The sequence below is a fragment of the Mytilus californianus genome, unplaced genomic scaffold, assembly GCF_021869535.1.
Source record: "Mytilus californianus isolate M0D057914Y unplaced genomic scaffold, xbMytCali1.0.p SCAF_5, whole genome shotgun sequence".
Lineage (NCBI taxonomy): Eukaryota > Metazoa > Mollusca > Bivalvia > Mytilida > Mytilidae > Mytilus > Mytilus californianus.
In genome coordinates, this window is record NW_026262701.1 from 91,059,394 (window position 1) to 91,085,194 (window position 25,801).

At 31.8% G+C, this 25,801-nt stretch overlaps 1 protein-coding gene across 1 annotated transcript; it reads right to left on the bottom strand.

Moving 5' to 3' along the window:
- Positions 1 to 1,119: 1,119 nt before the first annotated feature.
- LOC127702352 (uncharacterized) lies at positions 1,120 to 22,931 on the bottom strand. Its single transcript, XM_052206492.1, has 15 exons — positions 22,889 to 22,931; positions 20,904 to 20,962; positions 20,034 to 20,144; positions 15,671 to 15,790; positions 14,554 to 14,676; positions 13,371 to 13,493; positions 11,945 to 12,058; positions 10,622 to 10,723; positions 8,571 to 8,702; positions 7,958 to 8,062; positions 6,770 to 6,841; positions 4,865 to 4,993; positions 3,753 to 3,887; positions 2,631 to 2,807; positions 1,120 to 1,340 (listed from the first exon to the last, which is right to left on the bottom strand). The coding sequence occupies exons 2-15, from the start codon at positions 20,950 to 20,952 to the stop codon at positions 1,294 to 1,296; spliced, it is 1,539 nt and encodes a 512-aa protein (XP_052062452.1). The 5' UTR covers positions 20,953 to 20,962; positions 22,889 to 22,931; the 3' UTR covers positions 1,120 to 1,293.
- Positions 22,932 to 25,801: the final 2,870 nt, after the last annotated feature.

Sequence of the window (25,801 nt, forward strand, 5' to 3'; positions counted from 1 at the left end):
AACTTTACACCCATGACATATCCATGACAAACCAGGGGTCAAAATCATTGATATCGACAATGTCGAATCGATATCAATGATGACTAAAGATCATGCATAACAAATCAAGCTTTTCAAGTTTAGACCGAAGATAAAACTGTAATTAGATGAGATGGTTACTGAATTGTTTTCCATCATATGTATACAAGTTCATCATGTAGTCGATCAAGTAACACACCGTTCACATTGACAAAAACATTGTTTTAAGTTAACTATTACTTTTGAAAAACAAATTTCATTTGGTTGTATATAGTTGAAATGGTTAATAGGACTTGTGACAGCTAGGAAGACAGGTCAAATTTGAACTCTGGTGAAAGTTCTCTCATTGGCAGTCATACCACATCTCTTTATTTTTATACACCATACTAAAACATTAAAAATAATTAAATATGAATTGCTTAAATTCGTTGGAGTTTTCTTTTTATAATTTTATACTTGAAAAAAAGGGTTTATTTATTGGTTGAAATTAGATTTTAAATAGCTTTTAATAGCTGCGAGTACTTTTATACAAGCACTGTATGATTGTGTCTGCTTGTTCTTTTTGTTGTTGTCGAGCACACTTCAATTAATTTTTGCATTGTTTATTTATATTTTCCCACTGTCCCAGATTAGGACAACACTTTAGCCCTCACACACATGTCAAGCCCAGCCATTTTCTTTTTATGAATGTCCTAGGTCATATGCTTTTTAATAAAGTGGTTGTCGTTGGTAGGAGTTTGTCATTACGTTTTTGTTTTTGTTTTATTATGTTTTCACGAATAAGTACTTTCAATGTTTTTTTCTCCATTTGAATTATTTGACATTTTGGTATGCCGGTATCAGGGTTGCTCATTGTTGAAGGCTATAAGGTGACATAAAGAAGTTTACATTCTCTTTGAATTATTTGACATTTTGGTATGCCGGTATCAGGGTTGCTCATTGTTGAAGGCTATAAGGTGACATAAAGAAGTTTACATTCTCGTTCATTTAATGTCTGATGGATAGTTGTCTAAATTGAAATCATACAATTTCTTCTTAAAAATTACATGTTTTTACTTTAAATAGACATACTACATGTATATGTGTCCTCAAATAAAAACGAGAGTCTCTAAGTTATAGTGAACTAAAATCCTAGATAAACAAAGAGAGACTAAAGGTTAAAAAAAACTACATGTATTGCCTCTCCCTGCTATATGATTATTTAAAATATTCAATATTCTGATAAATTTTTTTTCATTAATCAAGTTTAAGTGTTGACGATTCATTACAAAAACACTAGCAATTAATGTCCCCATTTATCAAAGTCTGAAGATCCGAAACCTCTGAAAAAGAAAAGAGAAAAATGGTTATCATCATTGTAGCATACAACCTATAAACAACTATTTCACATATCACGTAAGGCATTTATTTGTATTGCGATCATTTTAAGCAATTTGAGGTGGGCTCGATGGCCGAGTGGTTTAAGTAGTCGAACTTCTGTATCACTATCCAGCACGTGACAGGTGCGCTCGACTCCAATCTCGATCGACTAGGATTGTCAGTTTTCCTACCGAAGGTCGGTGGTTCTCTCCGGGCAGTCCGGCTTTCTTCCCCAATAAAAAGTGACCGTCACGAAATAACACAATAGTGCTGAAAGTGGCGTTAAACACCTATCAGTCAATCAATCAAATTAAGCAATTTGAAACAGCTTCAGGCAGTTATAGACTTCAGCTTTCGTGTCTTTGTAACATATCGTCATATTAAAACTACCCTTGTCTGTACTAAGTCTGGAATATGACAGTTGTTTTTACTTGTTCCGCTGGTTGATAACGTTTGATTTTGTCAGTTTTTATGGACTTCTCAATTTTTGAAGTTACCTTGGACTTCGGTATTTTTGTTATACTTTAACAGCATTTTATTTCTGTATGATATCTAATAGAAAAGAAATTGTAAAAGCAAAATCCTTCAGAAATAAAGATAAACGCGACACGTCCAAATATTAACTTTTAAATTATAAATACAAGTGGTATGGGATTTACATATTGAATGTCAATCAACAATGAAACTAACAAATAATGCACTACAAACTGGAAAATGAAAAACAAAAATAATTGTCGCGCGTCTTCGCTAGCCTGGATTTACTTTCAACAGTAACGCTCAAGCTCTGGAGATGAGGAATATTGCAAACTGATTTTCAGACTGATAATTTGAAGACAAACTGACAACCCCATGGCAAAATACGAAAAACAACGACAAGACAAAGAACAGTCTACAATAGTCAAGATAGAATCTAAAAACTGACCAACACGAACCCAAAACCGAGGGTGATCTCAGGTGCGCCGGTAACATACCCTGTGCCCATAGTATCTCGTTTATACATTATTAATTAATACGTAAATCTCGATCGTGTTCATATCATTCGCAGGATGTGCTTCTGACACTAAATCATGTTTATATTTTAGAGTAGTCTTTTGTTTATGTTGGTCGGTTGGTTGATGTCTCGTTTACATATACACTACACCTCCTTTTATCCGAAAAAAAGTCATTTCTTAAGTTATTATCTTTTATCATATTCATAGTGTATTGGGTGGTTTGTTGTTTTTGTGATAATTTTAATCATATCAGTTACATACCATTATTTTTCAATTTTTCTTTTTGCCATTTGTTGTTTCCTTTTAAATTGCACTTAAAAACCTTGCATTTCTTCTTTTTGCGAATTGTAAAATAGCTTCCATCTCCAACGCAGTAATCAAGTTTTTTGTTCTCCACATTATCGATCTTTAACAGTTCACCACCTTTTATACTACAGCCTAAATTTTTAAAACATACTATTATATATTTAAATCATATGAAACAAAATATATTCTAAACTTAGATCTCGATGGACGTATTCTACATTTTATTACTATAAATTTGTAAGATATAGTCGACAAAAATATTTCGTTCGGTGATTATTGTTCGAAAACTTTGAGTACAAATGAGCTATCGTGGTTTTGCTGTCGACGTTTTCCGATCGTGACTTTTATAAATAATTAAACAATCAACGCAGAATCATGGAGCACACAAAAAACAAGTGAGATGATAGAACGATATTTATTTGTTTTGTTATATTTGTTTATGCGTTCACATTTGGTAACTAAATATTGTCATTACAGTTTTCAGTGTGGTTTATTATCAATTTTACTTTCAGAATCGGTTAATACTATCTTCTTTCAATGTCTTTTTACTTTTTCTTTCGTCACATGTTTTTCCTTCGCTTTTGCGCTTTGACATTGCCGAATTTTAACGAGAATGTCGTGGTTATAGGTCATTGTATACAAAAAGCTGGCTGTGAATTCGAATATGGAAAGACAATAAAGCAATGACTATATTTCTACAAATTGGATAAATAAGGCATTTTCTTTCATAAAGTCTATGTACTATTTGTGTTATGTATTAAAACATAGCCTTCAAGTATATAAAAAAATCATCTTTTGTGTTTATTTGCAGGATCATATGATTGTAAAACTTCTGTTCTAAAGAACACACAAAGTGAAAAAAGAAAGAAAATGATTTTAAATAAATGATAATTAAGCCCTGTCTTAAACTATTACACTACCCGGCGGAATTATATTTTACGTTTGCAATTAAAAAATATAAATCAGTCATATCTCTTTATTATATAGTATATTGCTCAAGTGAACAGAATAAATCAAACTAATGTGAACGAACATAAAACAGTATGTATAATTAACATTTTATAAATTATGTTTAACCTATTTTTCCTTTTTTCTTCATCTGTGAAGTGTCCTTCCCATTTTTCTTAAAGATTTCACATTGATATTGCATACATGATTTAACCAGCCTAATTTCTCCTTCTGGTACACATTCATCACCTTTCCAACGACATTCTACCATATAAAATAAACAAAAATCAATTAAGCTGATTAAAATCTTAAATTGTTTTTGTTATTTGTGCCTTAATTACAGTTGTCTGTTAAATATTCTAAAATTCAAAAAGATGATTGCTACGAGTCTGTATGATATGTGACCCTGTGAATCACATGGAACCCAGTAGTAGAATTAATACCATAAACAAGCATCAGAGAAATATTTCGGAAACTATGTTCAGAGGTAAACCAAGCGTAAACCAGGCATACTTATGTGTAATATATAAATGAGTGTGTATGGTCAACTGCAAACAAAGTGTTAAGAAGATAGTCAACTTATTCCAGCAAGTTTATTAATTTTGTATTAAGTGAACAGGTTGATATAATCTGGAGTTTATAGTACAGCAAGCCAGGGCTCTTGTGATATCACTACATGTTTGATGTTATAAACATGTCAAAATTGACATAGCAGACTTTAAATGTCAATGTTGCACTAACTAAATGTTTGAAATATAATAGGCATGAGCTATTAACTAACCATAAAAGAAGATTTAACTTGCATAAACATCCTAGTACTTGTACTTACCATGATCAACATGACGGGTGACCCTAGTGGAGCATGATCTGCTTACTCTTCAGGAGCACATGAGATCATTACAGTTTTTGATGGTTTTGTGTTGCTCAGTCTTTAGTGTCTTTGGGTGTATGGTGGGTTTGTTTGTTTCTTATCGTCGTCCCCTTTCTTGTTTAGTCATGGCGTTTTTAGTTTCTGTACGACTTCAAAGTTTTTAATGTTTTCTTGGTATCTTCCCCGTCTTTTTTGAAAACTAACTTTTGTAGGAAAAATATTTTTTGAAAAAACTTGGCTCATATCTTAATTTAAACATTAATATGTATCTAGAAAATTAAAATAGAAAACAAACAAAAAACACACTTCACATCAAAATCATACAGTTCGATGAACTAAACCGAAGACAATTATATGAAGGTATATTTACGCAAACTCGACTCAAATTTCCAGCTGTTGGTATCTTTATCCACTTTACATGTTTTGATGGCACATCCTTCCTTTGTTTTCCAACCATCGTCAACACATTCGTCTTTTCCGTCCTTTTGATAATTACACTCTAGAAACGGGTTTTAACAGGAATTATTATATTGTAATATGATGAATTTGACACATAAAACATGAAAGCGACAATGGTGAAATATATCCGTTAAACTGAAGAGCAATGACTTTATATAAAATGAAAATTTCAGGCAGAGAAAAAAGCAGTAATGCACATTTTATATGTATTTGTAAAGTTACAGAGCTTATCTGGACTAGCAACTATATATTTGGGATGCCCAGATTTGATGTTTACATACTACGAAATTTCGTTGACATTTTTACAGTTATTCACAAATTTTACTTGTGAATGAAAGAAATTAAATAATTGTCTAATATCAGAAAATGAAGTGTCTTTGAAAAAAGCAGAAATATTAAGGCCAACCTTATTTTGACGTAAATTGCAAAATGCATTAATTTGATGCCTTCAATATAAGATTTGAAATTTTAGTCTTTTATGCAGTTGTTAAGGCAAAATCATACAAGTTTAACTTGTTTTAATAACGTGCTTACTCAGAAATGTGGGGACACGGGTTGTAAATAGAGTATTTGACGTTAAATGTTCGGGAATCGGATGGTTGTTAACTTCTGTGTCATTTGGTCTCTTGTGGAGAGTTGTCTCATTGGCAATCATACCACATCTTCTTTTTTATATTAGCTACGCCGCCTGTCCCAAGTCAGGAGCCTCTGGCCTTTGTTAGTCTTGTATCATTTTTAATTTTAGTTTCTTGTATATAATTTGGAGTTTAGTATGACGTCCATTATCACTGAACTAGTATACATATTTGTTTAGGGGCCAGCTGAAGGACGCCTCCGGGTGCGGGAGTTTCTCGCTGCATTGAAGACCCATTGGTGGCCTTCGGCTGTTGTCTGCTCTATGGTCGGGTTGTTGTCTCTTTGACACATTCCCCATTTCCATTCTCAATTTTAAATATAATTTTGTAGGATATATGCATTAGGGACTTTATACATAGTTCTGATGTGACATTTAGATGTTTGTAAAATATCTTTTATAATTTTAGTCCGTAAGAAAATCTAATTTTACACAGCAATTAGAGTTATAAAAACATTGACTCACAAGAAAAAACATGTTTATGTGAAAATATTATGAAGCCTCCTATATACGAGACACATGATTTGTCGTATTTTCAACGTAACAATGAAAAGACAGAACACGGCTATTTAACGATATCACTCGGCAAAAGACAAACATCATCATTGCTCTAAAAAAACAGCATAAAAAAAGCAATCATTCACATACCACCCCCAAACAGAAGGTTAATCTTAAGCAAAGCAAACAAAACAGAATGTCAAAGGTGTATTTAGATACATAAGATTTTTCCTGCTAAACTAAAGACATTAGTTGTGTTCCGCGTAACTAAATATCAATTGATAAGTCGCATTTTGTAAAAGTCATCGATATGAACAGAAAAACAGAATTGTGACTAACACAAATGGATTATTTCCATAGATCTGTCTGACGCAGCTATTCCACATCAAATTGATGTTCGTAAAAGTTTCGAAGTTATAACTTTATTTATTTTAACGAAATTAAATAGACGATTCGCAATCTTGACAATTATTTATCGGAAAACAGTTATTGTCACAGATTCATTCTTTGACTCATCATTTGTTTTTGCTTAGAATTATTACTTTCAAGATCGTTTGTATAAACCATTAAAACTTTGTTTTAACATATATTCATCGAAATCATCACATTTCTTGTAAACTTCACATGTTGGTTGTGGGGTTATGATCATTCAAAGATATAATAGATACGACTAAAAAATCTTACTGATGTCTGTTAATGCAACTGAATATTTCGTTTGACCGACAGGCATACAGCTCTCACTCTGATCTTGACACCCTGAAATAAGTGTGAAACAAATATTTTTACTGTGTTATCAATTTCGGAAAAGTAAGTGTGTTTATCCTCTTTCAGTATGTGTAGACTCATTTTGTATATGTAATTCCTCACCAATATAGTTATCACAAGTGGTTGCCTCATATTTAGTTTTGTACGAAGTGCTCTTTGGACTGGTGTTTGATCTGTTGTCGTTAAGTATTGTCTATCTTATTGCAACTTCTGTTTTCGGATGAACATTTTATATGTCTATCCCCTTTTTATTTGAAATATTACGTTTCTGTAAGATTTTTCTATGAAATATTATACATGTTATATTTCATTAGGAATTTTGAAAAAAGATGATTTACAACTGAAGCCTGTTTTGTGTAAAAACGTTATTAACAGGTATGCATGCAGTGAAACACGCATGGGTATATGTGTTAAAATTTTACTGATATTTCTTCTTGAATTTTAGATAAAATTAAAGCCATCAATTAAAAAGTGTCAAAAACCCAATCTTGAAATGGTGACCATTACAGAGTATGGATGTTACAGATGAGAACAAATATGCTCAACTCATCGTTCAAACAATCTCCATCCTCTCATCTTCGACTGTGAAAAACGAATGCTAATTCATTTGTAATTGTCAACGTATTTCTGTTTGCGACGAGTTAAACGTAGAATTGTACTTTGGAGCAAAAAAGATGCCTAACTTTTTAGAGGACTTTCGTTCAAGCAATTTTTTCAGGAAGAGACTATGTTGATCAATTTTTTTTTTTTAAATTCTAAAGTATTAATTTTGTTCTTATTGGCCATGATGTTTCTATTTGGTCTATGATTTGATTTGCCCCTTTATATCTCATCGCTCTTTCTACCACAAATTGTGTTTTGCACGAATAAGTGCATGTATTTGGTGTCTGATCAGTCTGTACAATAACATTTAACAGTATATCTACCCTGTAATTTTCTATTACACGGAGTTTTGTATTGAAAATATTGGTTTTGAAATATGGTTCGTTTGTGCCAACAAAAATCATATTAAACCAATTGTTTATGCAATATGTGTCTAGTCTTTCAAATTTGACAAAACATTTCAGTAGATTGCAGTGCTTTTTAATATAACGGAGAGGTTCTTACCTTCTGGTAATGTCATACTGTGGTTTTGGTTACACGTCATTGTAATGCAGTTTTCTTTCCATATTTCACCGACCTTCCTGTCTATACCGTTATGTTTACATCCTCCTGAAACATTTCAATGAACTATAAAAAGAAATTTTTCAAACCTTATGTTTTTAATATCTCCAAGAAAAAATATGACACTATAAACAAAATCTTAAGAACCCTTATGTTTACATTCTCCTAAAACTAATCAATGAAACTATAAGACAATCTTTGGCGAATGATTTCGTCCTCCGAGTTGCATTTTTAGTCTAATTGGCTTCTTAATCTTTCGGTCTGTGTTTTGCATGCAAAGTATTGTCCCTGGACAAGTAACATGTGCGCTAGCATGCTATCATTTATTTATTGTAACATAATATATGTTAACGTAAAGGAATGTCCATCCGTGATCAATCATGTGAATAATACGTAACGGATCCCAATGTCACTTTATATGTATATGTATTAAACGATTCTGAAAATACTGTTTGAAAAAATGATTGATACACCTTTTTGGTCAATAATATGGCAAATAATGATAGCAAGAAGAGCATGTAATTGTCAATTTCACATCAATTCCCTTTTAACTTACCTGTTGTCGATGGAGAAGACACTTTCACTCCAGAAATTTTAGAATGTGTTTCATTTATAGAACATGTGTACCTATAGTCACCCTCTGTCCAAGTCTCTCCTTCAGCGTAACATGTATCCCCGTTTTGGCATTCTAAAATATATCAATTACATCAATAGCATTGTGTATGAGAGAACAGTACAACCTATTCAAAAGAGAAAGTTGAAGATACCCGGGGGTGGGGTTGGGTGGATTTTGAAATATTCAACAACTTTATCGGTATCCATACGGATTAAACTATGAATGAAATGAACTCAAATTATTCATAAAAATGCAACGCACCAATGGATCATATTTATTCCATTTGTAGCTCTAAAATATAACTCAGGGTCAGAAAGGTAAAATCTGAAATCCGGACTTTTCTTTGGTTACACATCATTGTAACAATAATAGTAAAACAGTATCATCAAAAGTTTTACACGTTATTAGCTATATAAAATCGAATTGAAGATGTTTATCAAATTTACATCTGGATTAGGGCTTATATAAGCAAGATTGGTAAGATTATTTGAAAGAATTTATGCATGAATGTTTCATTAATTATCTTTAAGGCAGGCTATGTTACGAACTGTTATAGTTATATTTTTTTGTATTATTTTTATTTTTATTATCATAGTTAAAATTTATCAAAATTATTATTATTTTTATTTGTTGCTGGTGTTTCTTTGTCACAGCATGCATGTGTAGGTTATCATTAATAAAACACACCTTTTAGGATGGAAAAACACACGAAGCAGTAGAAAAGAACATGCTCGAATTTGTTATTAACACTTAATGTTTGTTTTGCTCTAAAGTAAGCTATAAAAGGCCACGGTAAGACAAATTGTAATTAAGAAAATAACATCATCCGACTTGCGCAAAATATTATACGAAAAATCAGTATGACAGTAACCAGCCAATGACAAACATTGAACCACTAGATCCTGACTTTAGACAGTCACATACAGAAGGTGGTGGGGTAAACAAGTATGTGAGCTCTCAACCCTCCCTGAAATCAAGTTGACTCAATATTGTTCAATACTCAAGTTATGTTGTTTGGACTTGTAGTAGGAAATTAGATTGTTGATTGTTTAACGTCCAGTGTCAAATATTTCATGCATGTTCAGGACGATGGAAATTAGACAAGAAGAAACATTGCAATGCTATTGTGAGCTTGTTACTCAATAATATACTCCAGCGAAGTTTTATTCCTAAAACACGGGTATAAGGTGTTAAAAATGCTTAGAAAAATGTTTTTGATCTGCTGTGCCTAAATTCCAACACATTAAAATATCGTAAAATTTTCCATTTCAAATATTTTCTATCAATTATTTTTGTAAAGATATTCGGTAAAATACTATAATTGGTCACACGTATGCATTCAAGGTCAGCAATTTTTTGAGAGAGTTAATTAACTTTTTTATAGATCTTCGCCTGTTGCTTCTGATAATTATTACAGTTTTCAAGAAAACAAAATCAAAGTTCTTAATCTATTCAACTCACTCTCGTATTTTCTATTGGCAGTCAAAACTTTCCTCCTTCATCTCTGTCGACAACCTTTGCAGAACCTACCTTATGGATTTCTTGTTTATTGGTTCCCGTTCCGAATATGCATGAAAATTTGCCACAGGACGTTTAAAATACAACAATCAACCGATAAAATTTATAAGTCGAAAAAGGAAAACAAAATATGGTAAAAAAGAGGAAGTCGAACATATTTTGTAATATGTATCTAGGAAGAGAATGAACTAAACAAGTTTACAAAACTATTCATTACCTTTTATTGTTTTAGTTGTTTTAAACCCAGACTTTCACGTTAAATAACATTTACAATTTCTAATAAAATCTTTTTCACAATCAGTTGTTAAATGTAGACTATAAAAGTAAGTTTAATTTCATATTTTGTCATTCTACTATTTTTCATCGAAAAATTTTGATCTGCCTCCGTATTTTATCTTTTTCATAATGTACTGCATGCCAATACGAAATTAATTCAAATGACATACAAAACCGTATATTTTATATATATTTACTCTGTTCCAACACGTCCATGGTTCCTTTATCACATGTATATTTTGTACACTCCTCTGTCCATGTTTGACCAGATGGCTTACATTGACCATTGATATTGCAACCTTTGAATATAAATATAAAGATTTTTATAATGAATGATTTTTAAATCATGCTGATTTATTTGACGTGTTACAAGCTTTTTGAATCTACCAAGCTTATTCTTTATATTTCAGAACGCAGAATTTAAGATTGGTCCTTCAGGTAGTTTATTATTTATCTGCATTCGGTATGGATTTTTTTCATTGTTGAAGGCCGTACGGTTACCTATAATTGCTTACATCCACTTTACTTGAACTTTGGTGGATAGTTGTCTCATTGGCAATCATACCACATCTCCTTAATATATAGATAGTTTTATATAAATAGCCCGTGTACGCTTAGCAAAGTTGCCCGAAATCTACGCTGGGTAGACGTTATTTTTCTCATCGAAGACTATTTTTTTTCTCGAAGAAATGCACAATGGATCAATACTTCGCATTTATTACGATTAATTTCATGAATTATTTTTCGCGGATCCGAATAGTCGTCTGATTGATCTATGAATGTACCAATTTGTATCGCTTCACGTGAGACTTGTCTTTGTGGTTTTAACCACTGTCACATTCTGCATGTACCTGTCCCAAGTCAGGAGCCTGTAATTCAGTGGTTGTCGTTTGTTGCTGTATATCGTATTTGTATTTGGTTCATTACATAATCAGGCTGTTAGTTTTCAAGTTTGGATTGTTTTACATTTGTCATTTCGGAGCCTTTTATAGCTGACTATGCGGTATGTATTTTGCTCATTGTTGAAGGCTGTACGGTGACCTATAGCTGTTAACTTCTATGTCATTTGGTTTCTGCTGGAGAGTTTATTGACAATTATACCAAATCTTCTTATTTTTATATTTAGATCTCAAGATCCAGACACCCGAAAAGCCGTCTAATCTGTAACATTCTTTTTGATTGTACCCTATCGATCTATGTTGAAATGTTTGGTAGAGTATGGATTCCCATGACATGATATAGGAGGAGACGATTTCTCTATCGACGGACAAGGTTTCACTTCGTCTAGTGTTTATGAATTTGAAATTGTAAACATCGTTAAATGCCTTCGACATTTCATTTCTTTGTGAACTATTCGATACTAAATCATACGAGTTTGTCAACATACAGTATGCACATTTTCAATTATATAGTACGAATACCATGATCAACAGTACTGTAAAATAGAGTTGTCTTTCCTGGATTATAGGTGTTATGTATATTCCTATAAATTCAATAAGTAGACCTGGATATGCATTTACCTGCATCTAAAAGTTCTGCCGTGTGGTTACCATCGACTTTTAAGCACTTATACTTGAAACAATCAACTTCAAATTCTTTTCCAACCTCATAACAGGTTCCGTTGATTTGACATTCTTTAAAAGACAAAGACCTTGTCAAATTACATAAAAACAAACTAGCGCAATTGTCATAAACTAATGATTCAGAGCATGACATGTTGGAAATGTGATAAAGGCACGAAACTTCTAACAGTGTCAAAATCTATAAGATAAATGTTTAATCTTTTTACCATTTTTGAATAATAATAGACTACAAAAGACTATGTTTCTTGTTTCACATGGTCACAATTTCGCTATTTTTGGCACTTTCAAATTTCTTGTAGCTATACATTATGTACAAAGAAACTTGCATGAGGTTTTGGTTCACTGACATAGTATCTATAATGTTATCAAGTTTGTGAAAATGGTTCCATCATTAGACTTTTGTCGTTTATGCTACGACATTTTGCCTTGTTATTGAATGAATCTTCATCAGTTCATTTCTTTATTTCACATTTTCTCTGACTAAATATATTGCTTGCTGTTTACCATTGAATATTCCTAAAATCGTATAGTGCATGCACTATAGCTTTTATTTGGCATTACGCTTTCAACGCTAAACATGAGCTTAGACCATACAGTACTGTGCATTGACACAGAAAGAGAAAAACTGTGAAAACTTGTATTGTCTGAGCTGTTTCTTATTCGGATAGTATATCAGTAATACCGGTTATTGATTGTTGAATTGAGACTGATAAAATTAGTTCTTTTCTAATATTATTTGAAAAATAAGGTGTTTTAGTATAATTGCCAACAAGAACAACTATCAGACAGTGAATGTGAGCAACTAGAGGTCACCGTAAGTCCTTCAACAATGAACAAAACTCATACCGCGAAGGAAGCTGTAAAAAATTTCGACAAAGCAAAATATAAAACAATTTAACTATTAAAAAACCGGCCTGATTATTTTAAACCAATAAACGAAAAACAAATTTTGCAGACAGCCACCAACGACAACTACTGACTTACAGGCTCCTGGTTTTGGACATGCATATACAAAATATGGCAGGGATAAACATGTTTGTGACAGCTACGCCCTCTCCTAACATGAGACAGCGGTGTTACAGCACAACATTAAAACAAACTTTAACGTTTGTCGAAAAAGGCTGGATTTGTAATGAAAATACAAGTACGGTAAGTACTGACAATATGATTTTGGATTATCAATCTTTTTTTTCAAGTGCAGAAAAGATCATTAAGTTTTGGATATACCCTTGCATCATTATATATTTTAAACATTATAGAAAGTAGAGATATATTATATAAAAAAAAAACAGAATAATATGCAAGTGGTTATTTCGCATGAAGCCATCAACTTGTGTATGATTTGGGGGAAAGGCCGACTTACTTTCGTCAACTAATTTTAATCCATATGTATTGTTTGTCTCCGTGCATTCATAAGTGAGACACTCCGACTTGCTGCTCTTAAACGGTTGACCAATATCTATACAATTTCCATTGTAGAGGCAACCTGAAATACAAATGGTAAACAAATAACCTGAAAACATGGACTTCTTTCTTAATATTTTATTTTCGCTCAGTTCAGTTATTTACATTGGAGTGGGAATGCTCGCCATGGGGGCTTAACTTCAATAATGTCACGTATTTCACGTTAACGATCGCGAATAATTCGCGAAAATATTATTCTCGAACTAAGTTGATTTTTAAGACAAACCAGCATTAGGCGAAGAAAAACATTAAAAAAAACAAGTTTGAAACTAAAAATCGCAAAGATAAACCACTTTAAGTTTGTGGACTTTTGTAATTCCTTACTTGTAGCGCCACCATTATATTCCGTTTAGCCGTTAGTCTGTTATAGTGTATGATAAAATGCCATTCTGATGATTGTCATTACATAATCATTTCAACAACAGTATTGTTATTAATGTATAGAATAGGAGATGTGGTATGATGTCATTGAGACAACTACCCACCAGAAACCAAATGACGTACTGGATGTTAGCAACTACGTGTCATTATACGGCCTTCAACAATGAGCAAAATTCATACCACATAACTAGCTATAAAAGACCCCGACATGACAATTATAGGTCACCTTACGGCCTTCAACAATGAGCAATATCCATACCGCATAGCAAGCCATAAAACGCTCGTCATGACAAAATGTTACATTATTCAAACCTGAATTGACTGTTTTAGTTTACTGTATACAGAATATAGTTACATATTTTAATGTACCACTCAGAAATAAGTATCGACAAAATAAAACACATATCAAACAGAAACCCATGCAAAATATAAACAGTTTTAATGGAATTCTATGCGACTGTCATACAAGTGAGAGGTTTTGCTAGCTATAAAACCAGGTTTAATCCACCATTTTCTACATTATGAAATGCCTGTACCAAGTCAGGAATATGACAGTTGTTTTCCAGTCGTTAGATGTGTTTGAACCTTTGATTTTGCGATTTTATAAAGGACTTTCCGTTTTAAATTTCCCCCTGGAGTTCGGTATTTTTGTTATTTTACTTTTTACACGTAAAATGACTAACTCACAGTCAAGTTATTACCTGCTTTGACTAGATATTCCTCTGCCGTGTGTTCGCTCGTGACTCTACAACCTATAGTAAAACAGGCATTCCATTCCCACGTTGTTCCGCCTGGATGACACACATTGTTCTTGTCTGTACAGCCTGTATTAGGAAATAAGATAAATAAATAAAGAATTTCAAAAGTTTTCAAAACAGATGTTACCTGGGGATACTGGCTAAAAAAAAACAGATACCATACCTTTCATTACAAATTGTCCAACGTTTGTTAAAATTTTGAAATACTGATCTTTAACTATTTCATTCTTATACCGCCATCAAATTGAATTGTAAGTGTTGATAAAACAAATGTCTACTATCTATCATATTAATTTGCAATGTACTGTAGCAGCAAAATAAAACGTGTGATTGATGTTTAGGTTAGTATTTAGTATTTAAACATCTCTACTGACTTTCAAAATTTTTCGAATAAAAGTAGTTTATCTGCTTTTAACAAATCTTTTCGTGTACGTCTAAACTGCTATTCAAACTATTTCCAAAAGTGTTTCTTGTAAAGGGCCTTTGGTTTATATCGTAATGAAGTCTATTGCGAAAGAAAGATAACTCTACTTTTACTCTATATTAAGATATGAATACTTGCTTCAATATTAATCGGCATCAATAACCATAACCTTCAGAAATATTTATAAATTGTTACAGAGTTCTGATCATCTATAACTCATTTCTGTTTCTTTAATCTTATATTTAGTAAGTCGACACGGCTAACATGATTTGTTAATTTTTTCTCGTTTCCTCTTTCTTTACCCTAAGTATTCATACTGCATGTTTGTCTTTAGTTTACAATGTATCATTGTTTTGTCCCCTTTAAGCCTTCAAACTTATCTTCTTATTTTTCAATCAAAATCAGTTCGTGGTTGAATTGATTCACGGATAGTTAACATCCTAAGGGGATATTTTAATGTCATAGCTAACGCTAGCTTAAGAAGACCTAAGTAACAAACCAAACTGCAGGAAGATTTGTCAATATACCTCTGCTTATACTGACTAATGACTCTTACAACGATATTGAAATAATATTGGTCAGTGTGAAAATAAGCCAGATGTAATTTTTGTTTACAATTGATATTAACCTTCTTACCGTATAATGTTGTATTAAATGTATATCCGTTTCCTTTCTGTTGACATGTTGTTTTCTTGCATGTCTCAATATCATCTCTATATTCGCCAAACTGTAAACATGTGCCTTCAATTAAACACCCTGAACAACAAATAAAGTATAATTTGTCTGGTTTCAACTATTCAATAAACATGGTCAGCTGTTAAAGTCATCATAATGCAATTTAAGTTTGATCAAAACCCATATAACATAAACTCTACTCAATATGCACCAAGCTCTTTTGATTAATGATTAATTTAAGCCAAAACAACCAAGATAATTGTAAGTGTTATTTTTTAACTAGACAGATCTCAACTGAGTTTGACCTCAAAGCGTGATCCATATATAGCAATAAAGGAACATGTTTGCTTTAAAAAGGCAAGGAGAAAATGTAATCGCTCCGATCATCTCATCACTTTTGCAGTAAGTATTTATATATATTGATTCTTACTTGCTTAAAGTCCAATGGCATTAATTAAATATATATTAAGGACGAGAACAAATTACGAATTAAAATAATAGTAGGTTCTGCAAGGTGGGACCATCAGGATAAAAGGCGGGAAACTTTGAATGCCACAGGAAAATACGAGTCAGACATTTGCATTGCAACAGGTCATCTTTGGATCCCTCGGATAGTTGTTGCAAGTTTCTTTGACATATATAGCCTATGTCATAAGGCGTCACACTCATTCTAAACAAGACATGGGATACAATGTCCCAATTCCGACTAGATGGGCTACGAATTTATTCATCCCACACAAATAAACGATGCCTAACTGTAGCTTAACAAAGGTTTTACTGCCTAAACGGGAGAAGTCGAGAGTTGACCATACTGTTATAACTTAGTAAACCCTTGGAGTAAAGTATATCTAAATGCGGTATTCGAACCTGATATATTCTCTGCAGCTTCATTATGATTAATGAAAGAGTTCACTAAATTCCTGGTAAAAGGAAAATGTCATAAATGACGATTATAAAAGAGAGGCGGAATATACCAAACATGTTCAAACTCAAAAGTCAGAGAAAAACTGACAACGCCATAACAAAACCCATAAAACGACCAAAAGACAAACACAACATAAAAAGCTATAGACTGAGAAATACGATCCCTACCAAATACAATAAAAGAACTGTAGATCTTTAATAGTTTCTATCTAATTAATTGTCATCTTTTATAGAATTGGATGATTTTGAACTGTTCATATTAAATAGACTGTTATCTATTGTATAAAACTGCATGCTGTTTCCATATATCGTTTGATTATTGATATGGTTATATTGCACTCTCCTTGACATATACCAGTATATTCCTTCAATCATACATGCCAAAATACTGCTTGCATCATTTTATGATATCAGTTGTCGTGGACATATTTCTCATAACCCAATACATAATATGTTCTAAACTATTTGAATGTGACATTTTTGAATGTTTTGGACAGTGCAATGGAATTTGTGGAATGTATTGGATTTGCGGATAAAAATAATACTTCCAAATCTGATGAAGGCTATATAATGTATAAACATTCTCTCTTACCCATAGTCAGTCACTTCAGCTAGATACAGTTATTTGTTTGTGCAAAAACATCATTTAGTATGTTGTGAATTATCGAACGCATGCTCTCCGTTGGCGACGAAAGATGCTTCAAAATTTGGGGAGGTGACAAGAAAAGGTGTATTAAAGACGAGAAATGTGTTTGTATTCTTTAGGATTTTGCATTTAATAAGCAAACAAACGCCCTTAAAATAGAGAAAGAAAGAAAAAAAAAGAAAAAAGAAAAAAAGTGGAATATACATTTTATAATATATTTCATAAGCCATTTTTTCCAATTCTGTTCTTCCATCGGCGAAGTAAAACTTATTTGAGAGCCAAATAAAGAAAAAGGAAATAGCTATAGGCATTGAGATATTGTCAACTTCATATTCTTCTGTCTGTTAACCCCTATTTTACTCTAAGTTACATACAGCATTCTTCCGAAACACACCAAAAAATAATTTTGAAATCTCGACAGACATAATACAAGCTTAAGGTGCCTTTTTATATTTTCTCTAGAATCGTAATTCACTTGACTGTAACTAGATAAATCAATTTGAAAAAAAAACATTTCCTGAGTGGAACTAACAGTGAATCCACTTTGACGAATTTAAGGTTTTAAAGGGAGAGGGCTTCTTAACGGTAAAATCTGGCATGTTGATAATTATAGCCCAACTGTAATAATTCTAAATATCCGAATTATCATTTTATCATTGTTGTATATGTCAAGTGAATGCATCACTAAGTTTTCTGGTCAAAACTAATCAAGGTTGTAATCTAAATAGAAAATGTTTCAGATGGGAGAAGAAATAAAGTATCTATTGTAAGCTCCATAGAATTAATGAAGCACACTTAAATTAGTATTTCATGTCTTTTGAGCATTTCAAGACATAAAACATTGTCAAAGTATAAGTCATAGTAATAATTAAATATCACATCAGATAACAAAGATAATACCTGTCTGTATCTAGTTGACATTGAACTAAACCCGAGAAAATGTGTGTGTTATATAGCTTGTTTTCAATGTGCTGAGATAAAAAAAAAAAAAGGAATGAAGGCATAATCAGTTACAATCATAGGTCTGTTCTATGTTACTTAGGAATTTCAACCAACGATGAAGAACTGGATTTTCCTTCAGTATATTGGATACATAAATTACAAAAGTGTCCTTACAAACAACGTTATATTGTTGGGTCTTCCAAGTGCTTCACGAAACCCCTTTCTAAATAATTAACATCAATTTTACCAGCAATCGAAGCCGGGCTTCAAATTATTTTGAAACTACCTATCCTAGAGTCGGCGTGAATCAGATGAGTATACTAAAAATTTCCAAATATCTGTTAGATTACATACAATCCAAGACTCTTGCGTCTTGCAAAAGTATTAAAATTTTGACTTTTTCTACACTTTACACACGAATTCCCAATTCCAAACTAAGAGACAAATTGAAAGAGTTGGTACTGCTTTGTTTTATTAAAAAAAATTACCAACGAAGATACAAGTATCTTGTCTTAGAAAGGGATAAATCGTACTTCATAAAAAAAAACACTCTGATTCAAACAAAAGATTCTCTAAAACTTTATTATCAAGATGCTTGATTTCTTGATTGACAACATATTTGTTAAAATGTACGTTTAGAGGACGTGTTTTTCAACAATCGGAACCAATTATGCTCCTCTTCTTTCTGACTTGTTTCTTAATTCATATGAGGCTGACTTCATACAGGAGTTTCTTAAGAAGAATAAAAAGAAGCTAGCTTTATCCTTAGCTTCACTCTTTGCTATATATATAATGTCCTCTCACTAAATAATTAAAAAAGTGTGGTGCCCGTTTTTTCCCCATCGAACTTGAAATAAAGGATACAACAGATACAGTTAAGTCTGCCTCATATCTTGACTTACATCTAGAAATTGACAATAGGGGTCGGTTCAGAACATAGATTTACGACAAAAGAGATGATTTCAGCTTTAAAATTGTGAACTTTCCTTTTGTATGTAGCAACTTTCCAGCAGAGCCTACATATGGAATATATACATATCTTCCAGGTGATACGATATTCCAGGTCTTACGTTTCCTATCATAATTTCATTAATAGAAGGTTGCTTCCACAGGGAAGTTATTAAACCAAGAGTTCGGAGTAGTGAAGTTAAAATCATCCATTCGAAAATTTTATGGTCGCCATCACGAATTGGTAGATCGTTATAGAATATCTTTTCATAGATGACGACGAATGTTTCAACCGTCGTAACCACAATCCCGTCCTTCTTCTCCCCGAATGTGACTATCGAATTAGACTTATCACCGGGTTTGTACTTACATGAGAAACACGACGGATGCCACATGTGGAGCAGGATCTGTCTACCTTTCCGGAGCACCTGAGATCACCCCGGTTTTTAATGGGGTTTGTGTTGCTCAGTTTTTAGTTTTCTATGTTGTGTTTTGATTTGTCTTTTGTTTCTGTTGTTTGTCTTTTAGTCGTTTTCTTTTTTTTTTTTTGCCATCCATATGAATAACGACTGTTTGTATAATAAGACTTTATCAAAACGTAAAAAAAGGAGTTGTCAATAAAAACTCAAGCAGCTATCTTATGCAAATTTCAGAGATTTTTTGTTCGAATCGAAGTGGCAGGTTTTTTTTTACAAAGTACAATTCGTTCCTTTCTAACAAACCACATTTTCACATCCATTCTATCATTAATCAAAACAGGATTCCAGAATAACCTCTGTGAAACTACTTACTTAAGAGATGATCTGGTTGGATGTGGAAACCAAAAATCTTGTTTAAATACATTGAAAATATCAAAAAACAAACCTATGAATTTTTCCGACGCTTTTCCGTCTGAACAGGTGATTTCTTTACATGCTGATTTGTCTGTATGTGTATCACCGTCAGCCAATGTCAATTCGTCGTATGTACATGACTCTGAGTGAAATGAAGACAATATTACAATTGGTAGTCGAGTTTTATCAAATGAATCATATGAAAATTCATGATAGTACTGTTATGAAATAGCAGATAATTTTCTGTCGAAGAACATCCACCTACACAGTATGTAGACAAAAGCTTGCTATTGTTATAAATATGTTTATTGTCAATAAAAAAATGGTATCAGGAGCTAATACCTTAAATACATTATTTCATCGCAAAAGAAAGAATTGACAAAAAATCATATGCAAATGTTAAATCCGTAGTTAAAGTACATCTGTTTTATATGTGTAAACCTAAATTACATACAATATAAAAGACAGTAGGTAATACACATTGATTATGCAACTGCAATAATAAACTTGTTAAATTATCATATATTTAATTTTACTTGGATTATTCGAAATAATAGTTAACATTCTTACATAGTTAATAACAAACAGTTCATTAATCATTCGATTAAGCCGCTTACAAACTATAAACTACAATTTTAAGGTGCACGTCATATGAGACAAACAAACTTGATTTCATAGAACTTGACTTTCAAATAAATCATATGTTTTCTATTTCATATTATAACTTAGGAACCATGGCATGTAGAATAATAAACAAACTGTTTTAGGTCGTTTTTGCTGATGATTAATATTAATTTTATTTAAACTCATTAAAAGTATATGATAATCAATTCAATAGAAATTGAATATATTATAACTTTTAACAAAATAAAAATATTGTATAATATATAAGACAACTTACGAGAATTAACACTGCTCAAGAAAGTAAGCAATATTAAACCTGCAATCATAACTTTTATTCTGAAAGTAAAGATTGTTAAATGCATATAGTCTAATGATAATATATTATTTTTTAATTTTATTTCCCTTGCAAAAAAATGAAAGCACTTTATAAATTTCAAGCTTCCGACATAAAAATAATAGCCAAATGCATTTAATAGTGTTTAAGGTCAACTTTGCCTGAGGGGGTGGACACATTAGGTTCTTACTAATTTCTTAATTTATAAAAGGACAATTTAAAATAGAAAAAATGTAAGTGAGGTGTAAGTAAAAACGTTAGTTAAAAATAATTTAGTGAACTTGGGAAATACACTGTTTTAGATCATCGTCAACTTACTAATATTCAAAAACATAGGTTTTTTCGATGATCGTTTGTGCAAGTAATGATTTGTCAACATCAAGAATTTAGCCATCCCTATTGTCTATTATTAGTAGCCCATATTTCTTTTATAGCTCCTGCTTTGTCTTCATTACACTTGGTTTTCAGCGCTCCAATTTAAGTAACACGAGAAACAATGTCTTCAACCTATACCAAAATTTTTAATTTACAGTGTAGATAATACATTGAGAGTCATATAATTGCTTATATCATGACAAATTAATCGTAGCTTGTGCCAATATTTTAAAGAAAATAGTTATTATTTTTAATACAAGTGTTTAATTCTCATATAAATATTCAACTAATGCTATCAATTTTACTGTGCCAGATGTGGATTTAAACAATGAATGTCTCTTCATTTGTGCTCCAAAACTAAAACTAAAACCATATTCATTGTGTACAAAGTTTGAAATATAGCAAATTCAATGATATTGAATCAGAGCTATACATAAGAGAGATACATTCGTAAATTTGAAAACATTTTCTATGAAAAAAGTACCCCTGTTGTGTCAGGGGGAGGAGAATGTTAAGACCATGGGAGGACGTGTGTATTGAATACAATTTTTTCAGATACTGTTGCAAAATGACACTTCATTACTTATATCCAAAAAGGACAAAAGGGAAAAAGAGCTGTGTAAAATCTAAAAAAAAATAAATACAGGCCAAACGTACGCGGGATTGTGCATAGTTTCGGGACCTTTACACCTTGGTATGTGGTCGAGTGTACTATTACAGATGTACAAATAATCACAGTTTATTACAATGTATCATTTTCAATGTATTGAGTTCTTGTTTTCATTAAGTTCGAAACGGTTGTATCTTACAGTTGTTAATGGTAATCACATCTACCTAATATTCGTATTTTTCTTTCTTACATAAATAAAAACTAGATTGAGAAAAATATATCAAACCTCTAATTTCAAACAGTCCATAAATAAAGGCTTTATATCGACGGGCCTTGGAAGTTTACATGTCAGATCAAGATTTATTTATTTGGTTTTCATTCACAAAATTGTTGCACAAGTACTTTTTGTGAATACATGACTGTATATCAGATTGGAATGTGTACATTTTATATTAAGTGTTTTCATGTGTACTTTTACTTCAAAGAACCATCTGAGATTATCATTTAAATATTTCAACATGTATCTTATGATTTCAAAATGGAATTGCTTAACATTTTAGAATGCTTTTTCATATCGATCATATAAGAAAATATTAATTTTGTCACAATTTTTCAAGTTAATAATACTTTAATGAAAGCAATTACACATGATAATACTTGCCTTTGACCTGTTTTATGTAACAATATCATTGACATTAGTAGAAAACTTCAATTTTAAGTTTTAGCAAATTATTAATTCATAAGCTCCTAATTACACTCAGTTTTCATAACACGATTAAAATCTGTATGTATTATATTCAGCATACGTCAATTCATTTCTATGTCTAAATTTTAAAATGGCATAGGTTAAAAGAGAACACCAGAAACGATATTGAACGCGAAAAGACTTTTACCTTTTAATTGAAAATGAAAATAAAAGAGAAAATAGGTATATTTTACTTACCTTTGTCGTGTTCGGAATTAAAGTGTACGACACAGAGCTCTGTTTATCCCAGCTGGAAGTGATTATTGGCATATGGTCAAAATTTATCAATTAACTGTAGAATCAAAGTCAATATTCATATATATTTTAGATTTATTTTCTTCGTTTATCTTCAATTTATTTTTATTTTATAACGCCTGTCATGATTTGGCGAAGACACTTTTATTATTATACATGTTTAATCGGTTTACTGTAAAATTACCGATTGTCCTATTTTTTGTCGAACCTTTATTTGTATATGTGGTAAACAAAAAGAAGAAACTCATTTAAAGTTTGTATGTACCGAGATTAGACTCGTCTTCTCTGCATGTTAATGAAATGCCCTAGAATATAAGGTTGTGATAAAAATGTTGATGAAAAAAAATATTAAAATAATAATACAATATAACTTGTTTTCAACATTGAATGATCACCTTTATTAATAATTTGATGTTAATACACCTTTTATAGTTAATTATAATGATGTTTATCTTTATTAGCATACTTTCCCTATGCTTTTGTTCGTGTCAACGCAAGTAAAGTTATCACTTTTATACATTTTCTGGCTTTCAAATATGTAGATTACAGCATTACTGGTGCAGTTAAATTCAGAAAGCGCTTCGTACGCACGAACTGTATAAAGCGTTATTTTCCTTTTCTTAAATAGTGCTCTCTCTGAAATGATGAAAAAGCAAAGAAATGCCCCCACAATACTACGCAATATCAAGTCTCTGTCGGTTAATGTACATCAAGGTATTCCACTATTTGATAAAAAGGAAAACTCGTATTTACGATGTGACTGTTTGTTTTCGACTTATGAGTTGACAATCCCTTTGGTATAGTCCGCCTCCGTTTTCTAATGTTGTTTACTAGAATTTTGTTTAATGGACAGTTGAGAAAAAGAAGGAATAGAATAGTGGTTCATGACAAAAAACCATATATGTACATTTGACCTCAATTTTTCGGTCTGATTGGGGAAAATAACGTCATTTGTCATGTCATTAGAAGTCACTGCTGCATATGCATAACCAGTATATTCTTCTATTTCTGTATGTGTGACCGAGTGGCCATTTGTAGGGTGCAGTCCAGAAGGCTAGTGTGTATATGCCCAACCTGACGTTTCATTCAATTTATTCATTTTCTTTAAATTTGTTAGAAAATGTGTTGGTATGAACCGATACGACGTATCTATGTCTTAGATCTTTAGATACACAAATAGTCATTTGATTCGGTATTTTACCGATTGTGTTGTATTCCCGATGATATCAATTAACTGAGGATGGACTCTCATGTGGATTGATGCATGCATAGCAGGAAACGATTACCCTGTCGACACACCCGATCACGATCCTTTTTGGAGTTTTTTTTTTTATGCGATCCATTAATTTTTGTTTGGTACCCTGATTAGAATAGTTTAGTTTATATATGAGATTTTAACATCGGTAAACAGAAACGCGCCGTCTGGCGTTAACACATTGTCACCTTGTTATATTTAATGAGTTTTGAAATATTGTTGATTTATACAGAATGGATCAGTTATTTCATTTCGCTTTTCTTCGTAACTTCTTATGGTCAGAATTCCGAGTAACCCGAACAACTTTTTTGCTGTCCTTTTTTGGTTATATTTATAGCTGTACTCGTATTGAAGTACTTTTACATCGCTGGATTTTAATTCTTATAGGTTTGTGTGGTCCTTAATGAAGGTATATCTAGGGAAGAGCTTTAATTTGGACGCACTCAATTAGTAAGTGTTTTGTTCATTTGTTTGTCTTAAAGTTGTTTGTGTAACGTTGCCACAGATAAAAAAAATGCTTTTCTTGATTTATTTATTAATTTTCCGATAACATATGCATATATACAACACGAAATCACAATAAGTAGTTTAAAAAAGCATGAGTTTATCAAACCAACAAACATCAATAATTGATGAATTTGTGACAATCAAAAAACATACAGAAACGTATGAGATATCAGGTAGATTGTAATGGTTAGCATAAAGAAAAAATGTAAATTATATAAAAATATATAATCTTGTACAAGGCGTTGAAACAGGTAGAATGTGTAGCATTGCCGAACATTTCTATCCTGTTTCGAGCCGAGATCGATTTAAAATTGATTAGATACAATGCATCGTTGTTTTGTTAAATGTATACTGCAATCTTTAAAACTGTTCCAAGTGAAATTTTTCGGTTAAAATCAACAATTAACATGTTCTTGGATTAATTTGCACTTCTCATGAGTGCAAATTAGAACCACACTTTTTTTTAACGTAGAATCATCAAATTTGGCAATTATGTACCTCTGGGGATAGGTAACAGAATACAAAAAAAAATTTGGTGTGGCTCACCTGGTTCGGCAACTGGAGTGAAAACAGTGACAAAATCCTGTAGGATATTTTTTATTCCCATAGGATTTTTAAAAATCCTACAGGATTTTGAGAAATCCTATAGGATAAAGTCATAATCCCATAGGATATTTTTGTATATCATACAGGATATTTAAATCCCTTAGGAGAATAAAAATATCCTATAGGATATATTTTCTCCCTTAGGACTAAAAAAATCCCTTAGGAAAAATAAATCATTTCCTACAGAATATTTTTTATCCTATAGGATATTTGTCTAATAAAATAATCCCGTGGGATAAAAAATATCCGATAGGATTAATAAAAATCTTAAGGGATTTCATTACAGAAAAAATATCCTGTGGGATAAAAAAAAATCCTAAAGGTTATAAATAAATCCTAAGGGAGAATAAAAATCCTATGGGAGATTAAAGCAAATCATAAGAGAGAAAAAAATCCTATGGGAGATAGAAATCTCCTATGGGAGAAATAAATATCCTATGGGAGAAAGAAATATCCTATGGGAGAAAAAATCTATTTTGGAACAAAAC